Genomic DNA, 24,810 nt, shown 5'->3' with positions numbered 1-24,810 from the left:
GAAGAAATTCCCTAGACTTCCCTAGTAGATTTTGTAACTGAAAGCTGAAACTTTTATTTCTGCAAGAAGGCAAGAATTTGGAAAAGTAGAGCAAGCGAAGTATAATTTTTGAAAAATTAGTCATGGGAATGAAGTTGGGAAATGTCTCAGTTTTAAAACCTTTTATTCCTACTTTGGATCTGATTAATGCAAGCTTAGGATAACAGAATATTAAAAAGCCAAAAGCAAAGCAAATGCAAAGGTCCACATAGAGCTGTGAAGCAAAATAGTGGAATAGATTAAACACCATAAATTTTGAGGGCTGCTGGCTGGCTCAATCAGTAGAGCACGTGACTTTTGATCTTAGGGTCATGAGTTCAAGCTCCACATTGAGTGTGGAGCCTACTTAAAAAAAAAAAATAACACCAGGGGATCCCTGGGTGGCGCAGCGGTTTAGCGCCTGCCTTTGGCCCAGGGTGCGATCCTGGAGACCCGGGATTGAGTCTCACGTTGGGCTCCCGGTGCATGGAGCCTGCTTCTCCCTCTGCCTGTGTCTCTGCCTCTCTCTCTCTCTCTGTGTGACTATCATAAATAAATAAAAATTTAAAAAAATTAAAAAAAAATAACACTATACATTTTCATTGGATGTTGACTAATGGGAAAATCAAATTCTGAATGATTTTAAGGTCCTTAATTGTACTATTTTAAAAACTGATGCTTTTCCTTTTTGTTGATAGAAGTATGCTTACTTCTGAAAGAAAAGGAATAAATCCCAATTCTTATGCTTAGCTTTCACATATTTAGGAAAATACTACATTAATTTTTTTCTTTTCTGGGGGAAGAGAAAGGAATATAATGAAAGATTTTAGTTGATCAGATTTGTTAAGTGTCTGCCTTCGGCTCAGATCGGGATCCTAAGGTCCTGGGATCCAGCCCTACATGAATTAGGTTCCCTGCTCAGTGGGGACCCTGCTTTTCCCTCTCTTGCTCCTCCCATTTCTGCTCTTTCTCTCTCAAATAAATAAATAAAATCTTACACACACACACACACACAGACACACACAGACACACCCAGACTAGTTTTGTTTTTTGTCTCCCGTGGGCTATTTATTTTGAAATATAGTGTCTTTTTTCCCCTTTAGTAGGACAGAATTCAAGGAAGTGAGGAAAATATGCTCCAAATTAAATGTCATTTGAATGCTGTTATAAATCATTGACTTTCAGGGATTTTTTTTTTTTCCATCAGAAGACTTTCTGTAGAAGTGATTGCCACAAATGTATATTTAAGATATTTCCCCCCTTATTCCTTTTCAGTTTTTAACTTTCAGCTGCAGCAAGCTTAATTATAACTTCTGGTATGTTTTAAGAGGGTCTTAGGACCAGCAAGTGATCTTTACTATTTGAGGTTTTGTTTTATTCCAAAATATTAATGGGAAATTGCCTATTACTTATTTAAACTAATTATTTATTTTTAGTACCCATGTAGCATTGACATTACCTACAGGCATGTTAACTTCTACAACAGACATATTTTTGCAAATGTGAAATCATATTTTAAATGTGCTTTTTCCCTGAAGCAAACTGCTTTTCTTTAAAAAAGTAATTAGGATGATTATTCTTTATTTTTTTATTTTTATTTTTTTAATTGCGGAAGTGGGAAAACTGTGTCTACTTAAGGTAGTGTTGATGAAAACAGTCCATGTATTTGACTCTGGGACCATTAAACAATCTTTCATCTGTGTTGGTGCCTGAAGGCCTAATTTTTATTAATTTATGAATGATAATGATGATACTTCATGCTAAGTATGTGGCACATGCCCTACCTATCTCTTCTCATTTCATTTTCCAACAACTCAGTGAGATAGATAATATTAAAATTTTAGAAGTGGGGGAAAAAAGTAGAATTTTAGAAACAAAAATGCCATGCTACTTTACTAGGCCACCTAGCTCATGAGTGCTGGAGCTGAGATTTGAACTCAGACCATTGACTTTTGAATCTGTGCTCTTAACCGTTCCCCAACCACAGCTTCTGGATAGTTCAGTGATTCTGCCGTAAAGCTTCCCAGACTCGACTGTATCTCCCAGCTCAATGTTTGATTTCCCTTGATATTCTTTCAAGTGCTTTCTCCCTTTATTTCAATCATGCCTTTCCCTTCATGCCCATTTTAGCCAGTAAGTACAAAATGTATGTAGGTGTGTCTTCCTCGCAAAGAGGGGGAATTTAAGGGATCTGATGAAGTATGTAGGAAAAACCAGCAGTTGGTAAATATTGTGAAACCCGACTGCATGTCGAATGTCTGGGCAGGGTGAGCATCAGCGCTTTGTCTCACCTGGGACTGCATTCTCTTCTTTGGCATCACCCCCATTTGTCAGGCAGGCGCTATATGGGATAGGAGATACAAGGATGGATTCTCTTAGGTATAGGGTGAATATTTTTTTTTTAAGATTTTATTTATGTATTTAACAGAGCACAAGCAGGGGGAGAAGCAGGCAGAGGGAGAAGCAGCCTCTGCACTGAGCAGGGAGCCTAATGGGGGGCTCCATCCCAGGACTCTGGGGTCGTGACCTGAGCCGAAGGCAGACGCCTAACCAACTGAGCCACCCAGGCACCCCTGGTAAAAGGTGAATCTTATTCCCGGAGAGAAGCAGTTACCCTTAACTCCAGATTTTTCACAGATGGCATTTGTGGCATTTCTAGTTGCCCTCACTGAAGTAAATATTTGGAATAAAAACCTGCCATATTGTTTCTCAAACTCTGATAATGTTTTGTTGTAAAATAGTAGCAGGGATGAGTGTATATGATAGCTAAACACAATTTAAAAAACACAACCTGGAAATTTTAGACAGGTTGCCCATGGAAAGAGAGTCTTCTTGTTCTTAGCAGTTGTAGTTTGTTGGTCTCTCTTTTTCTCCTGGAGCTTGACGACCTATGGAATTTACCAAGAATCAGGCTTTTTTTGTTCATATTTACCCTGAGAGGAGGCACTAGTGTGAATTAAACCATGAGGATCCCACAGTTAATAGGAAATTAAAGGCTTTTCCACTCAAATTTATTGCTTGTGAATTGACAGCCATTCAAGTAATGATCATGAAGTTAGACATTCACAGTGGAATAATTTGGCTTCTGGGTGAGTTTCTTGATTTATTCGCATTTACAGTGATACTGCTCCAGGCAGAGGTGCTTCTTGCCAGAGTTGTCTTCCTGTCCAATGTCAAATGGGTTCTTATTCTCCCCAGCATCTAGAATGTTTTCTCCCCCTACAATCTTTCAATTTAATGGCCGACCATATAGATTCTCTAGTATTTAATTATATTTTGGACTTCATCACCACTTTGATCTGTTAAAAAAAAAAAAAAAAGAGGTCAGTCACTGCTAAGTGACTTCTTAACATTTTAAAAATCAATAGGGCCTTCATTGATCAAGTTTTAAGTGATAGAAGGAAAGAAACAAACTTTGGCCATACAGTTTTCTACTGTGCTAAGCGTTTTATGTGAACGATCTAATTTAATCGTCATGATGGCTTTTAAGGGTCAATATTATTATTCCTTTTTTAAAGATTAGGTAATTGATGCTTAATAAGAAAGCAAATAATTCAACTGAAGTCAACAGTGCTAGAATCTGGTAGAGCTAGGGGAGGGAACCTTGGACGTGTGGCTTCAAAGCTCAATGAAAAAGCTACCTTTTCTTCAGTTAGAATAAGCCTCCCAAACAATCAAAATGTATTTCAGTAGGCTTTGACTGCTTAAGCAAATTTACTGTCATTAAAGGATTAAAGAAATAGCTGCTTTCATCCTCCACACTCCAAGTGAAAACATTAAAGCAGAAAGTAGATAGATGCCTGTTGTATTTCATTGTAACCAAAGTATATGTAATTCTTAGACAAAAAAATTCTCCAATTGTCTATATATGAGGCTATTTAAAAGCGACACACTGCTTTCCAACTATATTTGTATTCCTATTAATTATATCCAAGTTCAATCCAGAGAAGCTTTACAAGCTACTCTGATGTTGCAGGACAATATCGAGGTCTGATTTCCACCCCACCTCACACACCCCATTCCCAACCCCTTGACAGTTTGAAAATTACAGATCATTAACATTTAACAGCTTTTAGAACTGTTGACTGTCACTCTATGCCTAAGGCTAAGACCCGCTTTGAAGGTGCTGTCTCTGTCTCCTTCAATCCTGCTCACGCTTCAAATCCTTCACTCTCAGAGCTGTGCAATGAGGTCAGCTCTAGTGAATCTCTTTCTTTGGCATATTCTGGCTGTATTGCTGAATTAACACCTGCTCTGCACTTTCTTACTGTGTGTGTGCTCGTGTATGTGTGCTTCTGTCTGTATCCTCTGTTCCCAGCAATAAGCATCTATAAGGAAAGACTGTCCTGTACATCTCCTGTTTTCTTCTTGAGACCACAACATAGTAGGTGTTCAGTAAATATTTGATCACTGAAATACACAAGCTGGTATGAGTCAGCATATCCTTGAACTGCCTTCTCTCAAGCTGAAGTGAAGGATAGGAACATTTAGAATGTAAGTTCTTTGTAGAGTTGAGCAAATTTTGGGTAAGTATGTTCACATGGTTCAAAAAGAACATAAGAGACAGTTGAGGGGAAAAAAAAAGTCTCCCTTCCTCTCTGTTCTTCTCTCATTCTCTACTTCTCCACAAATAAGTAGCCACTTTTTTAGTTTTGTGGGTCTCCTTCTAGGGTATTTTTCTGCTTTAAACAAATAATTTTAAGCAAATAACAATAAAAATACTTTTCACATTTTGATGCAGAACTTTGCATGCTATATGACAGATCTGAACCTTGCTTTTTCTCACTTAACTCTCTAGTGTAGAGATTTTTTTTTTCCCCAGACCAAATGATACAGACCTTTCTCATTCTTTCTCAGCTTGGTAGTGTCAGATTATGTAGGTGTACCATTATTTATTGAATGTGTCCCATACTGTTGGACCTTTGGGTTGTTTCCCATCCTCTGCCATTAAACTTCCTTCTGTGATGGCTCATGGTGGATACCTACGCCATTTCCCCTCGGAGCAGGGTGTATTGAAGGATACATTTCCAAGCAGCATTTACATTTAATGAATACAGTTCTACATGTTTCATACGGTTTAAAGACTTTATATGTTAACTGTCTGTTCCTATCTTGCCCCATTTTTATAGTTTGCTGTTCCTATCAATTCCTGGGATTTCCATTCTTAATTATAAAGTGGCATGGCGAGGCATTTGAAACAAGTTGAAAATATTTTCCCTAGTTTATTGTTTGGCTTTGTTGGTGGAGGGAGTGGGCTTTTTTCTTTTAAAGTTTTTGTTTATTTATTTATATTTAGTAATCTCTATACCCAACATGGGGCTTGAACCCATGACTGCAAGATCAAGAGTCACATACTCTAAGCCAACCAAGTGCCCCTGTGAGAATGGGTTTTTTAAAGTTGTTTTCTGGAATGCCTGGGTTTCTCAGTGGTTGAGCCGCTGCCTTCAGCTCAGGGTGTGATTCTGGGGTCCTCATTGGGCTCTCCGTGGGGAGTCTGCTCCTCTCTGTGCCTGTGTCTCTGCCTCTCTCTGTGTCTCTCATAAATAAATACATAAAATCTTTAAAAAGAAATAAAGTGGTTTCCTGTGAAGAAGTTTTTTTTTTTTTTTAGGTAGTCAAATTTGTTGTTTTTTCTTTTATGGCATTTGGATTTTGAGCTGTTAGGCCTTTCCTTTGCCCCAGGGCTCCAGGTCTTCCTGTGCTTTTTTCCCCTTTTTAAAATGTCTTTGATCCAGTTAGGGTCTATGATCTGGGAGATGAATCTAACTTTGTTTTTCAGATGGGTGCCCAGTTACCTCAATCGCAGTTATTGAAAAAATTCATCTCCACTAGGTTGAGTTGCCATCTTTATCTTCTACTAAATTGTTACTTGGATTATATATTCACTTAGGATGAAATAAGAGCCCTACACTAACACATGGGGATTCATTGGTGGATAACTAAGGACTTTTAGTCATGCAGCAGACGTTTATTAAGTATCTAATAAATTAGACAGTCATCATGTGCTAGGTCTTGGGGATATAAAAATGAGTTTGGAAAACTTTTAAGAAGGTAGCTGTAGAATGAATATAATCTCACTGCAGTGGAATGAGAGTAGCAGGGAGGCTGAGGCAAACCAGAAGATGATTCACACATCAGGAAACAGCTGAGTTTTAGGGTTCAGTTGAAGTTTGCCAGCCATGAGGGGAAGAACATTCTAGGAAGAGGAGGTAATGTATGGAGAGGCACAGATCCATAATAGTCTGTGGCATCTGGCGGGGACCCAGTAGCCTTTCATGGCCAATAGAGTAGGGCAGGAGACACATTGGAGATGAGACCAGAAGCATGGTTAATGGACGTTGGCTCTTTGAAATGAGTGTGGGATTTGGGCATGCAGTGTTGCTGGACTTCCCCCATGCCTTCATTCCTCTAAGTAGATGAAGGGGAAAGATGAAGAGGTCTAGAATAAATGGAAGCCAACACTTAGCTGTGTTCTGCAGGTTGGTTGCTGAGTTTTGACAACTGTTGCTTATTCTAGACGACTCCAAGTTCCCGAAGCCGCAGTCTCACTTTGCTCCCCCATGGAACGCCCAATCCTGCGTCTCCCTGTAGCCAGAGACACCTCAGCACGGGGGCCCCCGGTGTTGTCACAATCACGCATCACAAGTCGCCTGCAGCTGCCCGAAGAGCCAAGAGTCAGTATCCTGGCCAGCTTCATGAAGTCAGAGAGGTAGGCTTTGCTCTCCTTCTAGGTTGAGTCGTCCCCGGGCACTGAGGGCCGCTACCACTGCACTGCCAACTTCCCCTTCCCTTGTACCATCTTGATTACGAAGAGAGATGAAGAGTAGCCAACCTCCCAGCTACACAGCCATGATAGCAGTGCCTCCTGGTTATAGAAAAAACAATTTGTTTCTGTGTCTCAGGTTAAATGAGGTGTTTGAGAGACTCAGAAAGCCGGGCAAGCCAACCCACAGATATGTGGGTGTAAGTTGAAGTGGAGTCAACCATGCTCTTAGCAAAGGATAGACAGTACACAGTCATGGGTAGCCAGGAAGTAATTGAGGTGGTTTCGAAACTCAGGATGCATGAGACCTTTGATCTGCGTTCCTCACTTGCAACGTGCCTGCCTTGACGTGACATTCCCATCAGAGACCACGTTCAGCAGAGTGCTAGGTAGGGAAGGGGCACTGTCCTCAGAGTCCGAAGACTCTTGTTTGGCAGCAAAGTCTTTCAAAGCTTTGAATCTGGGTTTCGGCATCTATAGACTGGAAATAACTCAGGCCTTAGCCTCCTCTCCAGGAAGATTTGAGGTTCACTTGTAACTGTGCACTTGAAAGCCTATCAGCTATGAGTGCCTTATAAACCTCTGTGGGACCATGCTTTATTTTTACTTTTGACACACTGGGAAACCATCAGTTTGGGGATCCTACTTCCTTAGTGTTCATCTCATCCTTTGCAACTGTTCCCAAGAATAGACTGTATGAAATAAATGATAGTGGTGTTTGGTGCCCAACCTGCATTGAGGCTTTTGGCTCTGCAGCTGGCTTGCAGGTGAACCAGCCCATCCTCTGAGGGAAGCAGGGGGCCCTGGCCCGTGGTGAGCAGCACAATGGGCCTCCTGGCATAGGGTCTTATGGCTCAAGTCAGCACGCATCTTGTTTTATTTTCTAAATGTCATGGGCCAAGTTGTGCTGTGTCAGCCTGCTATATTGGTCTGACACTGGCCCAGGACAGAAAATCTGGAATCTTCTGAATTGAGTCTGCAAGATACATATGCAAGACCTGTCTTTCCTGATAGATTTTCACATGCACACACTCTGTATTACCTAGTAGAGAGATGGCATCAAATGCTGCCTTTAAAATAGTCACCCTGATGTTAAAAAGAGAAAAAAATGGTGTTTAGCTCTGAGCTTAACCTTGATAGACTGAATGATATGAGGAATAGTTATGCACTTGTACATATTTTTCAGTTTCCACAGCATCTTAAACTGTATTATAGAAACACTTTGTACCCAAAGTAGAACAAAATAATGGTATCCATGACCCAGTGCCAACAGTGCCAACTTTCTGTTGTTCTTGTTTTCTCTCTACCATTTTTTTTTTTTTTTTTGCTGGAGTATTTCAAGGAAATCATAAATATTCTATTAATTTATCATTGCCAGTAAATGCTTTATTATTTATCTAACAAAAAAGGACTAAAAAAACCCCAACAAACTTGACCGCAACACCGTGAGAGTTGCTTTTATGTAGACCTCACCGCGAATATTTTTGCAAGCATCTTAGAGATGACAACCTAAAAAAAAAAAAAAAAAAAAGGAAAAAGAAAAAAGACACGTTGAAAGTTCATGGTATTTTGAGAATTCTATTATAGCAAATCTCTAATACGCTGACTCTTACAAATGATGCTAAGAAGCCTGGAATATATGAAGTAAAGCAGAGGTGCTTGCATTGAATGAGCCATGGTTTAAATAAAAGTTGAAGTGACTTAGCTTAATTTTCAGTAGCACATGATGCAACATAATGCCCAAATCTTTTCTACCTCCATTTTTTAAAAAGTCATTTTGAAAAGAATAAAAGTATGTTCTTTAGGCATATGTGTATAAAAATAATTATATAAAGTATATAATGCCAAATATCTATTGCACAAGAAGTCTAAAGAAGAAAATCAGAATTACCCATAGTCCTACCTCCTTTCAGATAAGCATTATTTAAGCTTTCAATAAATTTACTTCTGGGTTATTTTTTCTGTTACATGTATAGGTAAGTAAAATTTATATAGCGTGATCTCAGCTTTGCCAACAATTACGTTATGTACTCCTTTTATCCTTTATCCTATTGTTTTCTATTTTCCACCCTTGAGGGGCGATTATTGAAATTCCCCATGAAATTTCATTATATGAAAAATATGTGAAATGCCTCTATAGCTATAGTGATTGGATTTTTGTACCCCTGGGAAATTGTGTATTTCGTCAGGCAGTTGCTTTTGTCTACTGGTGACCTTTCTTGCTGAAATCTAATTTTAAGTGAGCTTGTTGAGGCGTTAGTGTCAACAGTGGCAGTTGAGAGAATTGTAGGGTGCTGAACACCTCTGAGGGAAGAGGTAAAAGTCCTGATTCTCAGATATCCTGTTCAGCTTCACTCCTGATTAGAGAAGTGTAGCTGTTTGGTGACATCTGTCATTATGATGTGGACAGATCCACCTTGGGAGCAATCTGAGAAAATTTCACTCATACTAGAAAGTTCTGCAGTTTTAAAAGTATATTAATTTCAGAGTAAAAAAGGACTTGACTTTGGATTCCACTGTATTTATCTATAAAATAACTAGAGGAAAATGGAATAGCATTTTTAACCCAGCTGTATAGGGGAGATAAACTTAGGACCACTGAAGCAATGAAGAAAATCATCATACACAAGACAGATGTGCCTGAATATCTGAAGGGAAAAAAAAAGGAAAAATAGTCTGGCCAGAGGCAATAGAATAAATATTAAATGAAATCACATAGCATGGGGGAAGATAATAGGACACTTTTAAAGATTAAATGGTTATCCTACAAAATATAAAGAATTGAGATCTTAAAGGTCAATACGCAAAGTCCTCACTAGAAATTGTTAGGAAAGATGAGTATAGGGAATTTGAAATAATAGGCATATCTTTGTTAGGAATTCAAGAAATGAAAATTAAGACTACTTTGTTTATCAATATCAGAAATAATTATGGCCCATTATAGGTTAGGCTGTTAAGAAATACTGGTGGGACATCTGGGTGGCTCAGCAGTTGAGTGTCTGCCTTCGGCTCAGGGAATGATCCTGGAGTGCCAGGATGGAGTCCTACACCAGGCTCTCCTCGAGTAGCCTGCTTCTCCCTCTGCCTATGTCTCTGCCTCTCTCTCTCTCTCTCTCTCTCTGTGTCTTATGAACAAATAATAGGTAAGATCTTTAAAAAAAAAAATACTGGTAGTGCTTCATATTGTCTTTTTAATCTGTAAGACCCAAGCACAAAACAAAGCTATTCATTGCCATTGACCCATATATTTCCTGTTGAGAACTATACTCTGAGGAACTAATCCATGGAATTGGGGTTGGAGGAAGAAAGTAATTTGGGGAAAGCTATTCATACTAGTAAAGTAATAGATCCAACACAGAACATCATGGAAATGACTGAATAAATAATAATTCACATTAGATACTGAATCACTGTGTAGCAACTTAAGATAAAAGTCGTGTGTAAGAGGGGCACCTGGCTGGCTCAGTCGGTACAGCATGTGACTCTTAATCTTGGTTGTGAGTTCAAGCCCCACATTGGGTGGGGAGCCTTAAAAAAAGGTCATGTGTAAGCATTATGACTACATGCACATGTGTATGAAATAAGAAAATCACGATACAGAAGAATATGTGCACATTGGACCCTGTGTCCCTCTTAGTAAAGTCCAAAAATTGTTTAAACCTGGTAGTTCCAGGATTTTGGATTTTATTTGCAAACTAAAATATAAAAGTAGAATTTTGGGAGCAGCATGATGTTGCAACTATTAAAATTTGACCAGCAAGGGCATTTTTAAAGCATAGTGACAATCTGTTGTTACTGCAATCTCAGAAAAGCTCATTTAATGCCCACCCCCTCACCACACTTCATCACCTCCAAGGCATATAATTTCTGAATAAAGAGCTACTTGTTGCACTGAATAAATTTAGTTTTATGAAAAACATACTGCATTTCTCCTGTTTTTAATGTTTTATCTTGAATTGGAAGAATATTCATCATGGATTGATTCTAGCCTATGAATATGTGTTTTGTAAACCACTGATCACCACTGACTTTTTAAAAAAATTCTATCACTCTTTTACCCCTTGCTGTCCGTAGAATAAAGATTGTACTCTTCAGCATGGCAAACAAGGCCTTCCATAGTCTGTTCATCTCTATGTCCTGCCTACAGCATGCTTGCTCATCCCCACCATGCACTTACTGCCTTCAGTGGGAGGTGTGTTGCCCAACTAGAACTTTCTGCCATGATGGAAATACTCTGTCCCTTGCATTCTCTTCTGAGGGAGCCACCACTTAGGTGGGGCTTATGCACTTTTGGAATGTGCTAGCCTGCACTGAGATTACTATAAATGTGAAATGTACACTGTATTTCAAAGTAGTGCCAGAAAAGGTAAAATGTTTACTCTTATTATGTTTTCATTTCATTATGTTTCATTTCAAATGTTTTCTTTCATAATAGTGTTTTAATACTCATTGAATGTGGAAATTATTTTCTAGGGTTAGGTGAAATTAATATATTAAAATTCATTTTACCTGGTTCCCCCCCCCCCTTTTTTTTTTTTTTACCTTTTTAAGTGTGCCTACTAGAGAATTTAAAATTATGTGCCTCCTGTTTGTGGCTTGCCTTGCATTTCTTAGCTTTGCTCTTGGTTGTGAGCTTACTCCATCATTCCTCTACCTATTCTACAGGTACTGAGTGCGTACTATGTGTCAGGCTGGATTTTTTTTTTTAAAGACTATTTATTTATTACAGAGTGCAAGCACAAGCGAAGGGTAGGGTGCGAGGAGGGACAGAGAGATAAGTACACTCCCCGCTGAGTGCAGAGCCCTAGGTGGGGTTCAATCCCAGGATCCTGAGATCACAACCTGAGTGGAAGGCAGATGCTTAACCCACTGAGCTCCCCAGGAGCCCCCCAGATGATTTTTATGCTAAAAGCCACGTCCTATTCATCTTTGCCTCTTTTAGCCCTAGCACAACTGCTGGGCATGCTGGTTTCACAAATTGATTTGAGGACCCATTTTTCTAGCAGTTAGAGTGGTTTAGAAACAGAATGTGGAGACGTCAAGGGTTGCTTGGGTACCCATACACAGTGGATGGTGACTGGCGAGGAGTGGAGTCAGGTATTCACACGATTTTCTCTGACAATGAGAGCACTGGGTGGAGATATTCCTGTCTAGTTGACCAAGGGAAAGGGATGATGGTGCAAGCCTCTGAATGTGCCACTGGAATTGTTTTATAAATAGGTTCTGAAATATTTTTAAAAATCAATTTGAGGGCAGCCTGGGTGGCTCAGTGGTTTAGCACCGCCTTCAGCCCAGGACCTGATCCTGGGGCCCCGAGATCGAGTCCCACGTCGGGCTCCCTGTGTGGAGCCTGCTTCTTCCTCTGCCTGTGTCTCTGCCTCTCTCTCTCTCTGTCTCTCTCTCTCTCTCTCTCTGTCTCTCATGAATAAATGAATAAAATATTAAAAAAAAAAAGTAAATTTGAGTCCTCAGCTGTTTAAGCATACGATGATTAAAATTATGGCACTTACTTGAATTAACTTTTATACTTTTAGTGACATTATTACGGGTTTTAATATGGCTTATTTTTACTTAAATGGCCACAAGTTCATTTGGTATAAGTACAGTGTGATTTTCATCAAATTCTTGTTTGCTGGGTGCTTCTGAAAAAATACAACCCTACTACATATTCACAAATGAATTGAGTAGAAGAATATGAAACAGGAAAGTCAAGATATTTCTTCTTTTCCTAATTCTTCGTTACTGTTTCCCAAAAGTGACCCCTGAAGAATTGATTGGTGTGTGTGCAAGCATGAGGGCATGTGTATGATTGTGTATGTGCATGGATTTGGGTGTATGTGTGGGACTGTGTGTGGTCTACACGGGTTTTACTTTAACTATTTTCTTCCTTGGATTAGTGTTTAAAATTCTCTAAAGAGGATACCTGCTAAAAAAAAATTTGACTCCAAATATGGTAATAGGCTTGGACATAACAAATATTTGAGAAACAGAATAAACTTGGAAGAGCCCAGGTTCTTGTGTCTTTGACCAAATAATGTTTTCATTTTGACATTTGACTTAAAAAAAAAATACAGTTAATTCAGCTGGGAGACTGTGTCTGGATTCTGGAACTTGATGAGGGAAGAGGTCATGCTGTTGCATCGTAATGGGTATGTGTGAGGCATAAATTTAGTTTTAATTAAGCTTTCCATGGTAATTTATTGACGTGTAGGAATTATCCTTCCCTTACACTATTGTTGACTTGCTTCCAAGCACATATCCTTTTGAAGAGAGAGCCATGTGTTGCATTGGTTTACATTAGGTAGGTAAACTGTATCAAGACTGTGTCACTTAATATAGTTTTAAATAAACCTTTCAGAGTATAATATGTGCAGATGTGTGTTTATGTGGTTCCTGCTATATGAATATGTTTCTTCATGTTATTGCATATTTATTTAATACACATACAAAGGAAGGCCTTTTAATGAAGGTGTCATCTTTATACATGATATCTGCTCAGTACTCTCTCCCTTCAGGATGGTTTAGTTTGATCCTGGTGCACCTGGATGTCATGAATGCCTGGTTAGAAACCTTGATTCGTGTGCAGCCTTTGTTATGGAAGCAGTCACTGTCAAATATCTCCCTAACAAATTTTATTAGCTGATCAATTTTAAGGTAGCGGTCAGTACTGGCAGCATTGAATGTGAGCAGTTCCATCACCAGGGAAACTGCATTTAAGGGATAAAGTGCATTTATCCTTTGTGTGAACAGAACGATTATTTGGAAAAAGAAAAGCCCCAAATTAATTCTTCGGTGCACTTTTTTTTTGTTTTTTTTTTGGATAAATGTTGACAACTAACCTGTGCATGCATTTTTACTAGCAATTTGCCATCTTTCAAAGTAGGTCTGCTCCAGACTTCAGTTTTCAAAAATTGTAATGCAGGATTAGTTGATAGCTGTAGTTTCTGAATGTTTTAAAAGCACCAGAATGTTGTTTTAGTAGAAATACTATAGATCCTTACTATATAAAAGCAACACTTTATTAATGCAGATTTACTTTAGGAGGTAAGATGGATGTTTATTGATGGTGAAGCAAGTTGACTTGGAATAGGGAGTATTTATGACCACCATGGCAATCTCTCGTTAGCCTCTGTATCCATGCAATTTGAAACGGATATTTGGGTGGTCCATGGAACATCTTGGAGACCCTCTGTTTTGAGTCATTGGATTTTGACAGTAATAGCAGTTCAGGTGAACACCACCACAAGCAAAATGATGAGATAGTGTCTCCAGTAGCCTTCAACTTGTGTCTCCCAACCTGCTGCTCTGGGAGAAGGATGTCTTAACTGGCTCAGGGCAAGACTCCCTGTAATGTTGAAGCTGGGGGAGGCTGAAGGCAGAATTAACTGCCAAAGATGTAACTTGCGCCGTCTCCCAGAAAGCTAGGATTGTTCATAATTTTCTGTTCCTCACCTCATTCATTTTGTTGAAAGCGAGGTTCTAGCCTAGTTGGTTGTAACACAAATCCCTCTTCTCTCACTTGATTCTCTCTCTCTCTCTCTCTTTTTTTAAAGATTTCATTTATTTATTTATGAGAGACACACAGAGACAGGCAGACACACAGGCAGAGGGGGAAGAAGGCTCCCTACTGGGAGCCCAATGCAGGACTTGATCCCAGAACCCTGGGATCACGCCCTGAGCCGAAGGCAGATGCTCAACCACTGAGCCACCCAGGCACCTCTCTCTCTCTTTTTTTAAAAAAGATTTTATTTTTTGGGCAGCCCAGGTAGCTTGGTGGTTTAGCGCCACCTTCGGCCCAAGCCGAAGTAGTCCTGGAGACCCGGGATCGAGTCCCACGTCGGGCTCCCTGCAAGGAGACTGCTTCTCCCTCTGCCTGTGTCTTTGTGTGTGTGTGTGTGTGTGTGTGTGTGTGTGTCATGAATAAATAAAGAAAATCTTAAAAAAAAAAAAAAAGATTTTATTTTTTTATGTCTATACCCAAAGTGGGGCTCTCACTCGAATCTCTTGTCAGGCTCTTTTATTATCTTGTAACATTTGGAAATTAGGCATTTACTTATTTATTATATGACGCTTCTTGTCCCTTCATATAGAAGTTTTTTTTTTTTTTTTTTTTTTTTTTTAACTTTTATTCCTCACAGCCTTAGGACAGCTCCTGGTACATAGTAGGTGCTCAATAAAAATTTGACTAAATGAGTGATTTTCCATGAAGGGAATCCTAACTATTGTGAAACACTCCTCCACTGATTTGATTAAAGCCTTTTGCTGAAGAGGGAGTTTCTTCCCCTGTAGTATATTTTTAGGAGACTCCTAGTCCCAGAGCAGAAGCAGCATAGAACTTGGGGTCAAATGTATTATGTACTTGTGGAGGCTACCTTCCACTGTGCCCCAGACATGCTTGGGTATTTCTTTTCTTAATTCTTGATGCACTTTATGTCTCCTTATATTTTTAACAAATATCTTGGTTATAATTATTTTTCTTCATCTCCCACTAACAAATAAACTCCTTCTCAAAAGACATGGATTCATTAACAATAGTGACAGTTACAGGGACAATAATATTTCATACTCATTGAAACCTTACTCTGTGCCTGGTACTGTGCGCAGCTTTACTTCACACTCCTCAAGTCAGCCCTGTGAGGTAGATACTATTGTTGTTGTCCCTATTTTTACAGATGGGGAACTGAGGCATAATGAGGTTTAGACAGAGAGAGGTGTCGCAGCCAGGTTTCAAACAGAGAAAGAGAACCGATAGGGGATCCACATTATGAGATTTATTGTAAGGAATTGGCTCATGTGCAAGTATGGGGTCTGTCTAGGCAGGCCCAAGATCGCAGGGCAGACGGGACCCCTTAAGGCGCTGTCTGAAGTGAGGATCTACACAAAAAATTGCTACTGCTTCACAGAAGCTTCAGCTCTGCTCTTCAGACCTTACAGTTGAATCAGGCCTACCCAAATTTATGTAGGTAATCTTTCTTACTGAAAGTCAACTGCTGATGGGTTTTAATCACATCTATAGAACACCTCACAGATACGGTTAGGTGAATGTTTGATTGAATCCCTGGGTGCTGTTGTCTTGCCAGTTAAAAAAAGAGGGGTTATGGTTTGAGTGGTTCATGATGAACAGTTTTTCGAGTTTTGTGCCTTGTGATTCCACCATTCTGACCAAAGCTGATCAGATGAGCTTTCAGCCTTATTTCCAGCCTGGCCATTGAAATTTGAGGTGGACTTAAGTGGGACTCTAGAATGAGATTAACCACCCTTTTAGAGCATGAATGGGAAGCACACAGATGCCAAGAGGTGGAGAATTAGCAAAACGAACTGCTGCCAACTGAGTATGAGTAGCTAAGTCACAAACTGGACACCTCCCAGTGGTTGCCGGGAGAGCTGCTATGGTGCATTAATCAGGGTTCTCCAGAGAAGCAGAACCACTGAGGGGGTGGGAGTGTGTGTAGATGTATGTGTCTATATACAGTGGACCTTTGAACAATATGAGTTTGAACTGCATGGGCCCACTTATGTTGATTTTTTTTTTTTTTGGATAAATACAGTATAGAACTATAAATGTATCTTTAACATTTTAATAACTTTTTTCTCTAGTTTACTTTGCTGTAAGAATATGGTATATAATACATAAAACATACAAAATATGTGTTAATCAACTGTTACTGATAAGGCTTCAGGTCGACAGTAGTTTATTAGTAGTTAAGTTTTAGAGAGTCAAAAAGTTATACATGGATTTTAAGCTGTGCAGGGGGCCAGCACCCCTGATCCCTGTGTTGTTCAAAGGCCAACTCTATGTACACAGAGTGAAAGAGAGCAGTTTGAAGAACTAGGTCATGTGATTGTGGAGGCTGGCAAGTCCAAAATCTAGCAGATGGGCTTGCAGACTGGAGACCAAGGGAAGAGGCAGAATTTCAGTTCAAGTCTGCAGGCCATCTACTAGCAGAATTTCCTCTTGCTCGGGGGGGGGGGGGGGGGGGTTAGTCTTTTTGTTCTACTCAAGTCATCAGCTGGTTTGATGAGCCCACTCACATTATGGAGGGCAATCTGCTTTGCTCAAAGTCTACCAAAGATCCTCTCATAACAACATCCAGAATAATGTTTGTCCAAATATCTGTGCACCGTGCCCCAGCCAAGTGCACACACAAAATTAGTCATCACAAGCATCCTAGACTTATAGTCTAGGATCACTTGTAGTCACTTGTAGTCACTTGTAGTCATCACTCTCTTGTAGTTTTACAATACATGTCTGTCCTCTGAGACCACCCTTGAGCCTATTTCTGGAATGCTAACAGAGCTTGTCTATCACCATTCAGACCATGCTTGGCTACTGCACTCACTTGGGTCTAGTGCTGGGTCACTGATAAGGGGTATGATATGAAACCCAGACTGTTGTCCAGGGACTTGAGAAACTAGGTGGTTGATTAAGCTAATAGGAAAATTTTTCAGTACTACCATAGTTAGTAGCAATAGGGATTCACCAGAGGTAAGGCCAGGCGGGACTGGCTATGTCTTCATATAGACCTGTACCCCCTGAGCTCCAGAGCCACCAGGACCCCTGGAAGAGTCACTCCTGGATTCAGCATCTGGGTAAACTGATTTTATACCTCACAAACTTTTCTACCTATGATAAGAATATTGCTGAGCAAGATTATATATATAGTGGAGGAACCTCTGTCTACCTATGTGTGTCTCAGGCTCACAAAAAATTCATGATTCAGGCACTTTTGAAGCTTTGCACTCAAAAGGAAGCTAAGTGGCCGATTATTTTATGTCACAGTAGTTCTGTGACATAAAGGACTTCTGCCTGTTTTCACTTTATATGGCAATTTAATACAAGAAGCCTTTCTATAAGTGCTCTACACCCTTGAGATAATGACACATTTTGGATATTGAGTGAGCAAAGAGGGAAATTGGCCAGGTTCTTCCTTTGGTACTCAAGCCACACTCAGACCTTGTGTGCTCTGTGATCTTATTCTTGGTGAATTCTGTGGAAGACACTGTTTTTTTTCCTAGAGGCTCACAGTAGTAGAAGTAGAAATAAGACACTGGTTTTTCCCTTTTCTAACCCCTATTAGGTACTTGAACAATTAAAAGTTGCAGGTTGAAGCAAATGGTGGGTACTGGAGGGTATTATGCTGAGTGAAATAAGTCAATCGGAGAAGGACAAACATTATATGGTCTCATTCATTTGGGGAATATAAATAATAGTGAAAGGGAATAGAAGGGAAGGGAGAAGAAATGAGTGGGAAATATCAGAAAGGGAGACAGAACATGAAGACTCCTAACTCTGGGAAACGAACTAGGGGTGGTGGAAGGGGAGGAGGGCGGGGGGTGGGGGTGAGTGGGTGATGGGCACTGAGGGGGGCACTTGATGAGCACTGGGTGTTATTCTGTATGTTGGCAAATTGAACACCAATAAAAAATAAATTTATTATAAAAAAATAAAAGTTGCAGGTTAATTATAGAGTATTCTTAACTACCACCTTCCTTTTTTCTTTTTTTAAACAATTCTTCCTAGTTTTTTTTTTTTTAAAGATTTATTTATTTATTCATTCATGAGAGAGAGAGAGAGAGAGAGAGAGAGGCACAGACACAGGCAGAGGGAGAAGCAGGCTCCAGGCAGAGAGCCTGATGTGGGACTTGATCCCGGGTCTCCAGGATCACAACCCTGGCTGAAGGCGGCGCTAAACTGCTGGGCCACCAGGGCTGCCCTCTTCCTAGTTTTTTTTTTTTTTAAGATTTTATTTGAGAGAGAGAGAGAGAGTGTGCGCGCACATGCGTGAGCATGTGGAGTGGGGGGAGGGGTTGGAGAGAGGGAGAAGCAGACTCCCTGCTGGGATGTTGTGGGGCTAGAACCCAGGGTCCTGAAATCATGACCTGACCAAAGGGAGATGCTTGACTGACTGAGCCACCCAGGTCCTGCTCCTTTTTTTTTTTTTTTTTTTTAAATTTTATTTTTAAGTAATCTCTATACCCAGTGCAGGGCTTCAACTCAGGACCCCGAGATCAAGAGTCATATGTTCTTCCGACCAACACAGCCAGGCACCCCAATTACCCACCTTCTTTAGCCACCTCTTTCCCCTCCTGCCAAGACCATAATCATTTTTTGTTGCTTTGATCTGAATTTTTTCTGGGTTATTCATTTAAAGGGTAGGGTAGAGGGATGGACTTTTCGGAGTGACAAAATGTTCTATATATATATATTTTTTGAAATGTTCTATATCTTGATTGTGGTGGTGATTACACAGTTAGATAAATTTATCAGACTTACTGAAATGTACTTAAATTGGGTTTTATTGTAGATAGATTACTTCTTAAAGTTGACTTAAAATTAGTTTCATGTTAATAATACTAAAACATATTGCTGAGATCAGATTTACTCCAATCTCTGACATCATGGTTCACTGTCTACTCCTACATAGCCTAGGTTCCCTATATTTGTGCAGAATATAGAAGTTACCTATTTACAACTTCACAGTTTAACATTTTGTATATTATCTTCTTCAAAAGTCATTAATCCAATTCTACTAGCTGTTGAAGGCACTAGATCTCTATGTGCTATTACTTGAACTGCTCTTCTTTTTTTTTTTTTAATTGAGGTATAATTGACATATAACATTAGTTTCAGGTGTAAACATAATTAATATTTGTATATATATTTGTATATTGTGAAATGACCACAGTAAGTCTAGTTAACACCTGACACCATACATAGTTATGGTATGTTTCTTTTTCTTGTGACAAGGACTTTTAAGGTCTACTCTTTCAACAGCATTCAAATATGCAATACAGTATTATTATTTTTTAAAGTTTATTTAATCTCTGTACCCAATCTAGGACTTGACTCCACCATCACAAGATTAAGAGTTGCATGCTCTTCTGATTAGATAGCCAGGTGCCCTGGCAATATAGCTTGTAACTGTGTTACTCTGCTGTATAATACATCCCATGGCTTCATTTATTTCATGACTTTGACCCCCTTCACTCATTTCCCCTACTCCCACCCCCTGTCTCTGGCAACCCCCCAATCTGTTTATGTATGAGCTTGTTTTTTTTTTGTTTTGTTTTTTTTTTTAAAGATTCCACATATGGGTGAGATCATATAGTATTTGTATTTCTCTGACTTATTTCACTGAGCATAAAGCCTTCTGGGCCCATCCATATTGTCACAAATGCCAAAATTTCATTCTTTTTGATGGCCGAATAATATTCCCTTATATATTTATGATATTTATCACTCGTCAATGGACACTTAGGTTGTTGTCTTTATCTTGGCTGTTGTAAGTAACATTAGAGTGAACATGGGGGTGCATATATCTTTTTGAATTAGTGTTTTTGTTTTCTTTGGACAAAAAGAAATGGAATTGCAGGATTATGTGGTAGTTCTGTTTTTAATTTTTTGAGAAGCTTCTGTAGTATTTTCCACGGTGGCTGTACCAGTTTACCTTCTCACCAACAGTGCAAAAGGGATCCTTTTCTCCACATCCTCTCTAACATACGTCTGTTTGATAATAATCATTCTAATAGGTGTGAGATGAGATCTTGTGGTTTTGGTTTACATTTTCCTGATGAGTGATGACGAACATCTTTTCATGTACCTGTTGGCCATCTGTTTGTCTTCTTTCGGAAAAATGTCTATTCAGATCCTCTGCCTGTTTTTAAATTATATATAATATATATATATAGTTTTGTTTTTACTATTTTTTTACTATTGAGTTGTATGTGTTCTTTATATATTTTGGATATTAACCCCTAATCATTTATATGATTTGCAGTTACTTTCTACCATTCAGTAGGTTACCTTTTTGTTTTGTTGATGGTTTACTTTGCTGTGTAGAAACTTTAGTTTGAAGTATTCCCAGTAGTTTATTTTTGCTTTTGGTGTCAGATTAAAAAAATCATTGTCAAGACTGATGTCAAGGAGTTCATTAGCACCTTTCTTTTTCTTCTAGAAGTTTTATGGTGTCGAGTTTTCAGTTCGAGTCTAATCCATTTTGAGTTAATTTTTGTGTGTAGTTTAAGATAATGGTCAAGTCTTATTCTTTGTGCTGTCCAGTTTTCCCAGCATCATTTATTAAAGGGCCTGTTCTCTCTCCACTGTATATTCTTGGCACCTTTGTTGCAAACCAATTGATCATATAGTTGTGATTTTGTTTCTGGGCTTGGTATTCTCTTCCACTGACCTGTGTGTCTGTTTTTATGCCAATACCATACTATTTTGATTACTATAGCTTTGTAATATACTTTGAAATCTGGGAGCACAGTGCTTCCAGCTCTGTGCTTGTTTCTCAAGATGGCTGTGGTACATGAGGTCTTTTGTGGTTCCACACAAATTTTAGAACCATTCTATTTCTGTGAAAAATGTCATTGGAATCTTGATAGAGATTGCATTGAATTTGTAGACTGGGAAGTGGGGACATTTCAACAATTTTTTTTTCTCTAATCCATGTATATAGGATATCTTTCCATTATTTGTGTCTTTTTTAGTTTCATTTATCAATGTCTTCTGTTTTTTTTTCCTTTTAAGCACAGGGCCACCTTATCTATTTTGAAAAATTCATAGGTCATCTGCATGGAACATTCATTTATTATCCACTGAACATCCTAGCTGTGGGATGTCCCCCTAAACCTCTCATCCGTCCTCTGAGAACCTGCTTCATATTCACTTTACCCATCACTGCACCTAATTCAACCAAATAAACATCTCAAAGTGAATATCAAATCCAGCTTCTATAAAGGATTATTTATTCCTATCACTGTTCTTCATTTCCCATAGCTACTCTGTTTCCAAAATCTCCCCCTCTTGCCACTGGAGGATCTCCTACTATGTTGTAAGATCTTTGGAGAAGGGATTATTTATCATTTTGCTTTTATCCCTCATAGTATCTATAGCAGTGCCCTAAACTTCACAATATCTTAAAAATTTTCCCATGAATTGGGATAGCAAAATATTAACCAATTTGCTATAATCACCACTTCTTCAGCAATTTCCATATAACACACTTTAATTTGAGCTGATACAACTCTCTTGCATGGATAGAAACATTCTTAGAGAAGGTCATAGCATATTCTGAGCACTGAATGGCCAGAACCGATGGAATTGTGGGTCTTAGAGGAAAGAGAGTGCTTTCAGAATCCCTCAGATGACTGCCTACTTTTCCCCCTACTTTTCAGTTTTCTCTCATGGGGCAAAGTCCTATTAACAGCAGACAGACCCATGATTGTTTAAGAAGCCCTGTGCCTGTTTCTTCCTCTGTGAATAATGGGCAGGGTTAAATGTTAATATATGTGGAAGCCCTTTGTAAATGTAACACCAACAAATATAAAGCATTATCACCCAACCTGTAAGAAGTAAGGTGGCATGGATTTGCTCAGAGATAGCAAGTAGATGCTTTCTTGCATAATAATTTGGCCGAAGCTACTTCAGGAAGGCAGAAAGAAAGCTTTGCCCTGGACCCAGGAGGAGGCTTGAAGACTGAATAACCTGGGAGAACCCTAAATTCCATTCAACTTTCAGGATGTGTGATTCCTTACAAAAACCATGCAGCATGGAGTACCTGGCTGGCCCAGTCTGTAGAGCATGTGACTGTTCCTCACAGGGTTATGCAGACAAACCCCACATTGGGCATAGAGCTTACTTTAAAAGACAAAACAAAAACAACAACAAAAAAAAACATTCATCTTACCACCTTGTGCATACCATTATTTGGGTCCCCCCAAGCCTTTTGTTTTTATTTTTAAAAAATTTTTATTGAGAGACTCCTGGGTGACAAGACTGGCTCCTTCTGGAGGCTTTGAGGGAAGATGTGTTCCATGCTTCTCCTCACCTTTGGTGACCAGCTGGCAGTCATAGGTGTTCCTTGGCTTACAGATGCATCTGTTTGGTATCTGATTCCTTTGTCACATGGCCTATTCCCAGTATATCTATGCATCTGTCCCCTTCTTTTACGAGGCCACTATATCTGGACTAAGGGCTACCGAGTCCATTATGACTTCATCTTAACTAATTGCATCTGTGATGACCTTTCCTCCTATTTATAAAAGAAGGCACCAGGCTGGGTCACCAGCTCAAGGATGCTGCGGTTATCTTTAAATCAGAGCTTGATGTCACAGTGAAAAGGACATGGTAAGATTTCTTTCTGATTGTTCTTCCCTCCATTTACTGTCATTCTTTGCTTATTACTCTCCCAGTGCAAGAAGATAGTTCTAAAATAAGTCTGTGAAAAAACATTTCTGTATTTTTATTTTCAGAAAAATTCTTTATGTAATATATTTCTTATTCCTTATAGAGGAGTGATTCTAATGTAAAACATGTGATTTACGCTAGTTGTTTGGTAGAGATGAAATAAGAATCATAAAAGTAAATAAACACTTCTGCCCTATATTTTGGGAGAACAGAAATGCAACTTCCATCATTTTAGCACAAATTTTTGTCTCTAACATAAAAATAATTGTCCTGACATGCTACTATTGGGGAAATATTCTTTTCCTTTTACTTTCTTGCTTTTCTTTCTTTCTTATTGTGTAACTGATCCAGCATACCTCCAGAATGAACATCTATCAGGTTAACATGCAGGAAATGAGAAGGTGAGGTGAGGATTTCTCACCAACAGAGAAATTATCACAGTAAGGGATGTTATTTAGAATTTACTAACATTTGGGCACATAAATCAGAGCAGTAATGCTTCATAATTACACAGTGCCTCTCATTTAAGATTCTACAAGGATTGAGACCAACTTGTGAGATGTGACAGTTGTATTAAACTCTATGCTTAGAGTCTGTTGATGGAGATAATTCAAGAACCAGAATTTGAATGTGGGAAAGGTGCCTTCCAGCCCCTTCTGTTGGGGAGGTTAGCTGGGTATTGAACCGTGTCTGTTGTAAGAACCTGGCCACTTGAGATTTACCGTTCCTTTACTTTTATTCAGAGGTAACTCCATGTTAACTCTCTTCGATTAAACAAATCAGAGTTTTGAATTGTCAATAAGTACACACAAGATCAGATTCAGAAGGTATGTGTCTGTCTATAGAGATGGGTGTTGGCCATAAGTTGACAGAGGTCTTTCTGACTCCCAGGTTCCTACTGTGACCAAAGGGGATTACTGTTACCAGCTTTTTGTGTTTTCTACATATGTATTGGCACATATGTACTTGTATGTATATTCTTATTTTTTTAAAAGTCTTATTTAAAAAAAAACACTAATTGTAGTGTATTATACACATTGGTAAGTCTTGCTATCTCCTGTTAAGAACCTTACTTCTACTTGAAAATGGCTTCATATCCACACATACAAGAACTTGTTCTTTTTAATGTGTACAAAGTACTCTTTTGTATGGGTAAGCTATGACATACTTCAAGATTCCTCTCTTGGATGAGTCCACTCTAGTTCAAAATTCTATGTATGTGATCTTTCAGACCTGACCCACAGGCCATTAGAAAGATTGTCCCTGGTAGGCCCCCTGGGGGGAAAGCTGCCCTCCCACACCAGCCTGGATGCACCATCTGGAGAAAGTTGCTGTCAAGGATCAGGGACCAGCTATGTGCTGAAATGTGTCTGGCCCTGGCACCTCCTTAGGAGACTGGCTTCTGGAAGGGCCCTGGCCAAGGTCTTCCTTCCCAGGCACTTCTGCAGAGATCTGCTTTTGAGAGAGGAGGCCTGAAGGACACTCTTCTGTACTCAGACTCAATCCTCAGTCCTTTTCCACTCTTTGCCCTGCCCACTCCCTGGCTGTGAGAGGGTCATCTCCTCTACCATCTACACTGATGGGTCAGACCCTTGCCTTGTGCTGTTCTATAAGGGAAAATGCTGCCTTTCCTTGTTTTACTTCCTGCATATACTATCACAGTAAGTAAGTAAAGGTTGAATTGTTACTTTCAGTTTGGCTTGTTGTCCTGATAGACCTTCTTGTCACTTGGCGTCTCAGCTCTTGGCACTCTTGATGAACAGTTTAGATGTTTCTAATTTCTTTGCTCCTACAAACAGTGCTGAAGGGAAAAAAAAAATCTATGTCCATGCGCTGTTTA

The 24,810-nt window shown here is 39.3% G+C and overlaps 1 protein-coding gene across 3 annotated transcripts in view; it reads left to right on the top strand.

Moving 5' to 3' along the window:
• Window positions 1-24,810, top strand: part of OSBPL10 (oxysterol binding protein like 10) — a 295,603-nt gene that overhangs the window by 141,189 nt on the left and 129,604 nt on the right. For 2 of the 3 annotated variants that reach the window (XM_072793106.1, XM_072793108.1), the window contains one exon: window positions 6,536-6,727. The exons of the other annotated variant lie outside the window; for it this stretch is intronic. In XM_072793106.1, coding sequence (XP_072649207.1) covers window positions 6,536-6,727 — 192 coding nt within the window. The remainder of the gene's footprint in view (window positions 1-6,535; window positions 6,728-24,810) is intronic. 3 annotated transcript variants of the gene reach the window in all.

This window comes from Canis lupus, chromosome 22 (assembly GCF_048164855.1).
Source record: "Canis lupus baileyi chromosome 22, mCanLup2.hap1, whole genome shotgun sequence".
NCBI lineage: Eukaryota > Metazoa > Chordata > Mammalia > Carnivora > Canidae > Canis > Canis lupus.
Note: the sequence above shows the minus strand (reverse complement) of the source record. Positions and strands in the feature narration are given on the sequence as shown.